The sequence below is a fragment of the Theropithecus gelada genome, chromosome 1 (assembly GCF_003255815.1).
Source record: "Theropithecus gelada isolate Dixy chromosome 1, Tgel_1.0, whole genome shotgun sequence".
NCBI lineage: Eukaryota > Metazoa > Chordata > Mammalia > Primates > Cercopithecidae > Theropithecus > Theropithecus gelada.
The window spans coordinates 4,927,647-4,936,441 of record NC_037668.1 but is presented as its reverse complement, the minus strand read 5'-3'; the positions used below and the strand labels follow the sequence as shown (position 1 = coordinate 4,936,441).

The window sequence follows — 8,795 nt, the reverse complement described above, 5'->3', positions numbered from 1 at the left end:
GGCTGCAGCCTGGTCATTATCCCCGCACCCCCACCCGGTACCAGCTTGCCCGCTCTCGCTCCAGCAGCCCCATCCAGAGGTGGTGTCACACCTGGCGCCTCATACCAGCGGCTCCGAAGCTCCTGTTTTGCTCTGAGGTCATTAGCTCCATGGCTCTCTGGGCAGGCTGGCCACACCGAACCAAGAGCGAGGAGACCGCACCCCCTTGTCCCTCGGCCCCTGTCACAATGGAGACGTTCTAGCTGATGTCTAATCTAGCGAACGGCTGAAATAAGGTTTCCTTCTCTCCGCCCCCTTCCCACAGCAACAGAACCTACCCCTAAGAAACGGAGGCGGGGCCAAGCCGAAATGGGGCGGGGCAGAGGCCGGGGGTCCGTGCGCCCGTTCCTGGGGTGGCCCAGAGCAAGGGCAAATTTCGCCCGGGACCCGCCCAGCTGGCCGGGAGCCAGTAGCCGGGAAGGGCCGGCTGGCGCGAGCACCGCCCACCCCGAGTCCTGGGGGCGGGGCCTGGGCGGGGGCGGGGCCGCGGCCGAGGGCGGGGCAGGGAGGCAGCATGCTAAACCGGGTGCGCTCGGCCGTGGCGCACCTGGTGAGCTCTGGGGGCGCTCCGCCTCCGCGCCCCAAATCCCCGGACCTGCCCAACGCCGCCTCGGCGCCGCCCGCTGCCGCTCCAGAAGCGCCCAGGAGCCCTCCTGCGAAGGCTGGGAGCGGGAGCGCGACGCCCGCGAAGGCTGTTGAGACTCGAGCGAGCTTCTCCAGACCGACCTTTCTGCAGCTGAGCCCCGGGGGGCTGCGACGCGCGGATGACCACGCGGGCCGGGCTGTGCAAAGCCCCCCGGACACGGGCCGCCGCCTGCCCTGGAGCACAGGCTACGCCGAGTGAGCGCCCCCTGGGGCACCCAAACCAGGATGGGACTCCCACCCCTTTCCCCAGCTCTGCATCCCCGGCGCTAGGACGCGTTCCCCACGCCGCGTACAGGCCAGGAGCTCCCTTTTCCCAGGACCTTTGCTATCCTCTGGTCTTCGTGCCGCACCCCCTCCCAGCCCACTTTCCAGTCGGGCGCAGCCTATGTCACCTTCTTCAGGTCCTTCCCGCTCATTGACTGCCCTCGCTCACGCTGCCTCAGGAACTGTTCTCCCCCAGAGCCCGGAGGGCGGAGGGTCCTGCGAAGGATGAGTTGGCCAGTTCCCAGTGGCGGCCCGGCAGCTTAAAGGCTAAGGGAGAAGGGGTTTCACGAAGGAGCGGGGTTCTTTTTATTAGGGGACATAGCGGTTGGGAAGATTCGCTCACCCGCTTCCCGGCTCCAGCGCCCCAGTTCCCTGTCCCTCTTACCGTAGTTCCCCTCCCCCTCCACGCCCAGAAATAGCCCGCGACACCAGCAGGCCGTCAGCTTCCCCAGGGGCGGGGAACTGGGGAAGCGGGGAGGGGACGCCCGGGGTAGAGGAGGGTCCCATTTAGATGCCTCTCAGCCTGCCAACTCGTGCTAGCCTGGCAAAGAAGCGGACCCCCTGGCCGGACCGGCCGGCTTGCCCCCAGGCTGTGTGTATTTTTAATGCATCTGTCGGGAACGCAGAGCACCGAGGGAGCTGGGGGCGCTGAGTTCGCTGAGGAAGGTGGCTGATGGCCCATGGACCCACCACCACCTCCCTTAGCCTCCGGTGTCGGAGGAGCTTGTGGGTATGTGGTTTCTGCCCAGTCCAGGTGGGCTTCCACTTCTACTCTATTTCAATTCCTCTTTCCCGATCTGGGCTGGAGAACTTCCTCATTGTCAAGGCAGCAGAAACTTTCGCTGGATGGTTTTAGGATAAGGGTGGGTGTGCCCATGAGGATGAGGTGCTGGGGACAAGGCACTGGCAGAGTTGATAGTGGTTGAGGGTGAGATGTAGGGTGTAGCTAGCAGGGAAATAAAACTTCTGCTACCATCTAGCCCCTCCCCCAGAAGCACCACTAGGAATGCCTTTCATTTTCTTTTTTCTTGTTTGCCAGGGATGGGGGAAGTGAGGCAGGCAGGGGACATAGCGGTTGGCCAGAAGCTCCTGCTGGCCTTTCTGTGAGGTGGTAGGGCCGGCCACCCAAACAGTACTCCTTGCACCTTGCCAGCCCTCCCTTCTCCTCCTCCCTCTGGCCTGGATCCCAGGTGGCTGTGACCTTTCTCAGCTTGGCCAGCAGGCACAGGAGACGGTGTGTGTCTAAGGTGGGGGTTATTCCAGGACCTGGTCTGGTTTCCAACCTGATGTGGTCATTCTGGCCTGGCAGGGTCATCAATGCTGGCAAGAGTCGGCACAATGAGGACCAGGCTTGCTGTGAAGTGGTGTATGTGGAAGGTCGGAGGAGTGTTACAGGGGCACCTAGGGAGCTTAGCCGAGGCCAGGTAAGCCCGGATCCCCTTTCCCAGACTCCAGAGACACAGTGACACCTCTCCCCAGGGACTCAGGCCTCTGGTTTTAAATCTGAGCCATGTGGAAGACCTGACTAACTCACTGGCTTTCTACCTTCTGGCACAGAACCTTTACCTGGCATTCATCAGTTAGATTCCACCATGTAAGCATGCATGTTACTTTCCCACCTAAAATGTAGAGGCTCACATATTTATGGATGATTTAATTGCCAGTGCTGAGTTTTGGATCTGTTATCCTCTGAGTTTGGCTTTTTGAGCCTTTGCTTTCTCTTGATACATAGGAAGCCTTATGTGAGTAAGTGAATAAACCTAATTTGCCTTCAGTAGCAAATACTGACTTCTCAGATGTTTGTATGGATGCCCAGAGTCTTGTTCTTCTCCTGGCATCTCACACACACACAAAACACAAACAAACACAACTCACCTCCAACTTTTCCTCCACCAGGGACTCTGCTTCTACTACTGGGGCCTATTTGATGGTCATGCAGGGGGTGGAGCTGCTGAAATGGCCTCACGGCTCCTGCATCGCCATATCCGAGAGCAGCTAAAGGACCTGGTAGAGATACTTCAGGACCCTTCGCCACCACCCCTCTGCCTCCCGACCACCCCGGGGACCCCAGATTCCTCTGATCCCTCTCACTTGCTTGGCCCTCAGTCCTGCTGGTCTTCACAGAAGGAAGTGACCCACGAGAGCCTGGTAGTGGGGGCCATTGAGAATGCCTTCCAGCTCATGGTGAGTGGGTGACCTGGGCCAAGGGTCTGCTAGGCAACCATTCTGGCCAACTCTGTGTGGAAGCCAGGTGGCCTAAGGGGGTTACGCTGAGAACCCACAACACCTTTGAGAGCCTGAGCAGAGCTTGGTTCAGAGGGGAGGGAGAAGGGGCAGTTATGCCCCAGTCTTCCCGCCTGTCTTCCAGTATAGCCTGGCTGGGCCCGTTGATTCCTACAGGTGGAGGGGGTAGGGGGAGGGTGACTGTGTGCCTGGAACCTCTCCTTCTACCCACCTCTGACCCTTCCTTGTGTGGCAGGATGAGCAGATGGCCCGGGAGCGGCGTGGCCACCAAGTGGAGGGGGGCTGCTGTGCACTGGTTGTGGTCTACCTGCTAGGCAAGGTGTACGTGGCCAATGCAGGCGATAGCAGGTATGGGGGAGGGGGCTCTGAGAGTGGCGACAGAGGGCCACACTCTCTGGGATGGGGGAATACAGGAGAGTGAGGTGGCAGGGGCTAAAAATTAAGACTGGAGGGAGTCAAGAGGGGTGACAGACATAAGGAGTGGCCTGAAATAGCCATTGGGTGGGGTTGGGGGCAGAGATGGGGGTCTGGGTAAGGAATCTGAAAGGTCATTATGGAGAGGGCCTGATCTTTCTGGAATTTTTCATGAATGGGTCTGAAGAGAACCAGGTCCCAATTCCTTTTCTTTCTTTGGGAAGGGCCATCATTGTCCGGAATGGTGAAATCATTCCAATGTCCCGAGAGTTTACCCCGGAGACTGAGCGCCAGCGTCTTCAGCTGCTTGTAAGTAGGAACCAAACTCCCTACCCTCATTCTTTGTCGGGTCTTGTGCCTCCCTGCACCCCATGGACCTGAGAACTCTCACACCCCTACCACAGGCACAGAAAGCACCTTACTGGGAAGGCTGCTGTGTGGACTATGGAGTGCGGGGCTGAGCCAGTGGGAGGCTGCAGTACTGGGTTGATCCAGTGCTCCCACTGTGGCCCCAGCTGAGGCTGGAAGTAGAGACTGAGGTGGGGGAAGGGAACAGCAAAGGCCCCTGAAAGGCAGTACGGCTTAGTGCCTAAACGTAGGTGGCTGTGGAGCTGGAAGCCCAGGATGCATCCTGGTCTGAGTGCTTTGCTAATTGTGTGACCTCAGCAATTCCCTCCCTTAACCTCTGTGCATCAATAGTTCCTGCCTTAAGGGCTATTGTGAGGAGTAAATGAGTTAATACTGCTAATATTAGAATAATGTGTGGCACATGGTAAACTCTATTTAAGGGTCTGCTGTAGTTAATGTCATCTATATACCAGCGTGTGGTGTGAGCATAATGCCCCCTGGCTCTCTGTTCTGATCATCCCTAACTCTAGGGCTTCCTGAAACCAGAGCTGCTAGGCAGTGAATTCACCCACCTTGAGTTCCCCCGCAGAGTTCTGCCCAAGGAGCTGGGGCAGAGGATGTTGTACCGGGACCAGAACATGACTGGCTGGTAACACTTCCCTCAGAGCTGGGGCCCGTTCCCATGGCAACACAACCAGCCCCTCGCCCGCAGCAAGGTGGAAGCTGGAGGCTGGGAGTTGGGAGGATGTGGCCTTTCTAAGGGGTTTGTGTGAGGGTGCGCAGCTCCTAGGGGAGAGGGACTTTGATGCCTGGGTGATGCCTCCTCTACTCCCCCCTCCCCAGGGCCTACAAAAAGATCGAGCTGGAGGATCTCAGGTTTCCTCTGGTCTGTGGGGAGGGCAAAAAGGTAAACTCCATGGTAGAGGTGGGAGAGGGCAGGAGGACCTGTCACAACTTGTCTAGGGAGGTGGAGGTTCTACCTGAGGGTAGGGGTGGAAGGGATCTTTGGTTTCAGAGAATCTGGCAGAGGACTAGAGTGGCACTCCCTCCTCATTTCTTTCAGGCTCGGGTGATGGCCACCATTGGGGTGACCCGAGGCTTGGGAGACCACAATCTTAAGGTCTGCAGTTCCACCCTGCCCATCAAGCCTTTTCTCTCCTGCTTCCCTGAGGTGAGCCATACGGTTAAACCACCTCTTGCCTTCTCTGGGGGCCTCAGGCCAACTTTCATCTGCAGTCCCTTTATCCCCAGGCTCCCTGTCCAGCAAACCCCACACCTCAATCCTCTCCGCCCTTTTCTCCCACCAGGTACGAGTATATGACCTGACGCAATATGAGCATTGCCCAGATGATGTACTAGTCCTGGGAACAGATGGCCTGTGGGATGTCACTACTGACTATGAGGTGGCTGCCACTGTGGACAGGGTGCTGTCGGCCTATGAGCCCAATGACCATAGCAGGTAGGGGCTGCATGGCATGGTGGTAAGGGGATGGCACTGGTGAAGGAAGGGTCAAAGGGAAGCAATGCTTGGGACCCCACATGTGGGCCTGTGTATCTGTCTTCCCACATACATGTTGGTACATGAATGTGCATGTGTGCTTCTGGCAGGTATACAGCTCTGGCCCAAGCTCTGGTCCTGGGGGCCCGGGGTACCCCCCGGGACCGTGGCTGGCGTCTCCCCAACAACAAGCTGGGTTCCGGGGATGACATCTCTGTCTTCGTCATCCCCCTGGGAGGGCCAGGCAGTTACTCCTGAGGGGCTGAACATCATCCCTCCCACCACCATCCCAGCCTCTCCATACTTACTCTTCTCACAGCCCAAATTCTGAAGTTGTCTCCCTGACCCTTCTTTAGTGGCAGCTTAACTGAAGAAGGGATGCCCGCTATATCCAAAATTATAGCTATTGGCAAATAAACCAGATGGATAAAGGTGTGTGTCTTTATTTGCTTTGACTAGAAACTGAAAGATAAGAAGAAAGCTCTGTGGGGTGATGGAAAGAGCACCAGAACAGTTCTAGAAATGTGGTATTCCCCAGGTTCTTTATTCCGCCCGCCACTCTTTCCACTCCACGCATTTGCTGTGAGTGTCACTGGCCACTTCTGTGGCTTCACCCATCTGCCCAGACCCTTCCTGAGCTTTAGATCCACACATTCCAGTCATCTCCTGGACAGCCCGCTGGCACTTCAATTCAAATACCTCAAACTAAATTCACCACTGCCCTCCATAACATGTTCCTTCTCCTGGTATATCCCCTCAATGTGCACCAGCTCTGCTGCTCCAGTTAGAAATCCTGGAGTTGGTCACCCTTTGCTTTCATTTCTTTCCCATCAAGGTAATTGATCACTAAGTATTGTTGACTATAGACCTTTAAAAATATTTCTCTACTTGTCTCCACCTCTCTCTGCCTTCAGTCACCACCACCTTTTACTATATTGGCCTCCTACATTTAGTGGCTCCTTACTGCGCCTAGAACAAAATCAACACTCAACTCCTGTGCATGGCATATAAGGACCTTCATGATCCAGCCACTGCTTCCTTCTCCAGCCTCATTTTTCACCGCCACCACCAACTTCCTGGGGTTTGCATAACTGTGGGCTTTTAGTAGCTCCAACTTATCCAACATCTACTGCTGGGCATGGTGATTCACACCTGTAATCCCAACACTTTGGGAGGCAGAGGTGAGAGGACTGCTTAAGCCCAGGAGTTTAAGACCACCTTGGGCAATAGTGAGACCCCATCTCTACAGAAAAATAAAAAAATAGCTGAATGTAGTGGTGAGTGCCTGTGGGAAGCAGTTAAGCATCCAAGGAAATTAAGAGTATTGCTTATAGTAGAAAAGAATAAAGATCTCAAATCAGTGATCTGTTTCCACCTTAAGAAGCTAGAAAAAGAACAGCAAATTAAACCCAAAGTAAGCTAAGGGAAGCAAAAATAAAGATGAGCAAAATAATTAGAAAAGGCCTGTCACCAGCCTGGGCAATATAGCAAGACCCCATCTGTACAAAAAATACAAAAATTAGGTGTGGTGGTACACGCCTCTAGTCCCAGCTACTGGGGAAGCTGAAGTGAGAGAATCACTTGAGCCCAGAAAGTTGAGGCTGCAGTGAGCTGAGATTTTGCCCTGCACACTTGGACAACAGAGATCTTGTCTCAAAAAAAAAAAAAAAAGGCTGGGCGCGGTGGCTCAAGCCTTTAATCCTAGCACTTTGGGAGGCCGAGACGGGCGGATCACGAGGTCAGGAGATCGAGACCATCCTGGCTAACACGGTGAAACCCCGTCTCTACTAAAAAATACAAAAAACTAGCCGGGCGAGGTGGCGGGCACCTGTAGTCCCAGCTACTCGGGAGGCTGAGGCAGGAGAATGGTGTAAACCCGGAAGGCGGAGCTTGCAGTGAGCTGAGATCTGGCCACTGCACTCCAGCCTGGGCGACAGAGCGAGACTCCGTCTCAAAAAAAAAAAAAAAAAGAAAAAATTAAAAATTTTTAATTAAAAAAATCTACACATCACCTTATCTTGAAAACTTCAACTGCTGTTCAGGACTGGGTATCCCACAGCCACACAGGCCCACACTACAGCAATGACCTCCTGTATTATAACTGTCTACATTAGGAGTCAGTAGGGAGTAGCAATTAAGAACAGGGGCTTTAGAGTTCAGTTGTTTGGGTTCTAGTGTCAGACCCAGCACTAGCTTTGTAACCTCTCTGAACCTCAATTTGCTTCTCAGTAAAATGAAGATAGCTACCTCATGAGATTCTTGTAGTTAATGTATGTGGACCCAGGTCCATGTAATATGGATTCAATAAATGTTAGCCATCTTGAAATTGTCTGCATTCCTCATTTAGACTCTTAAGTTGTTTGAAAGCAGAAATGGATCTTCCAAACATAGCTCTCAGTTCACCCTCAAGAAATGTTTACTGAGCCAGTTAAGAGGCCTGGGGCCAAACTGCTGCGGACCTCAGTTTTCACATTTGTCAAATGTCTGGATTGCACTTCAGATAAAGTCTGTATGACTCCTAACATTCATTCATTCATCAAATATTTGTTGGCAACCTATTACGTGCCACTCACTGTGCTAGACAACGGGGGAAGGGACAGGCTGGAGGAGCCTGGGAAGTAGCAGGGCCAGACCACCAGTTTGGAGCCAGACAGGCCCGGCTGTGTGAATTCTTGCTGTCACAAGTCAAAAACATTTGTGTAAGCCACTTGATTTCTCTGAGCCTCAGCTTCCCTATGGGCAAAAGGGGATGGGTATATTTTCCCCAAAGATCTGTGATGAATATTGAAAGGGTTAAGCTGTGTAGTGTCCCAAGCACAAGCCAATGAAATGTTGGTGGACGTCCTCATTCTACTCCCACCTCCTCAGCTTCCTTACAGGAAAAGGAGATACGCGTGTAGGTAAGTATCCTATACACCAAGTCAGAACTAGAAGTGGGAACAGAATTCCCAGCTGGGATCCGGAAGCATTTCTAGGAGCACCCTTTGAGGAGTAGGTAGGAATTGGACTCCTGGAAATTCCAGGCCAAGGGAGGAAAGCGAATTGTGAGGAGGAACGCTGGTCTGGGTCTGAACGGCTCTGAGAGGTCTTCAAGTTTGGGGGATGACGTTGGGCTGTACGATCCTAGGAACAAGAGAGTGGACATCTCCCCCAACCAATACACCCACGCCGGGCCCTGGGACGTGCCGGGGTTGCCCTTTCCCAGTCCCGCCTCCGGAGAGGTCCCAGGTGCAGCAAGAGCGGGTGGCTGCTTGGCCACAGGAGGGCAGCAGCGGCCCTTCCTGACCCCACCCCGAGCACTCTTAACTTTCCCGACGCCGGTCCTCCCCTAGGGGCTGGAAGG

At 54.5% G+C, this 8,795-nt stretch overlaps 1 protein-coding gene across 2 annotated transcripts; it reads left to right on the top strand.

Moving 5' to 3' along the window:
• The first annotated feature begins 373 nt into the window (after window positions 1-373).
• PPM1J (protein phosphatase, Mg2+/Mn2+ dependent 1J) lies at window positions 374-5,887 on the top strand. 2 transcript variants are annotated; one of them, XM_025360122.1, is made up of 11 exons: window positions 374-879; window positions 2,258-2,372; window positions 2,845-2,955; window positions 3,073-3,132; window positions 3,428-3,540; window positions 3,831-3,915; window positions 4,485-4,603; window positions 4,798-4,861; window positions 5,018-5,125; window positions 5,262-5,413; window positions 5,563-5,883. In XM_025360122.1, exons 1-11 carry the CDS (start codon window positions 554-556, stop codon window positions 5,708-5,710), a joined length of 1,401 nt encoding a protein of 466 aa, XP_025215907.1. In that variant the 5' UTR covers window positions 374-553; the 3' UTR covers window positions 5,711-5,883. The 2 variants fall into 2 exon arrangements, with proteins under 2 accessions (XP_025215907.1, XP_025215900.1); XM_025360115.1 differs by having other exon boundaries at window positions 2,845-3,132; window positions 5,563-5,887.
• The last annotated feature ends 2,908 nt before the right edge of the window (window positions 5,888-8,795 follow it).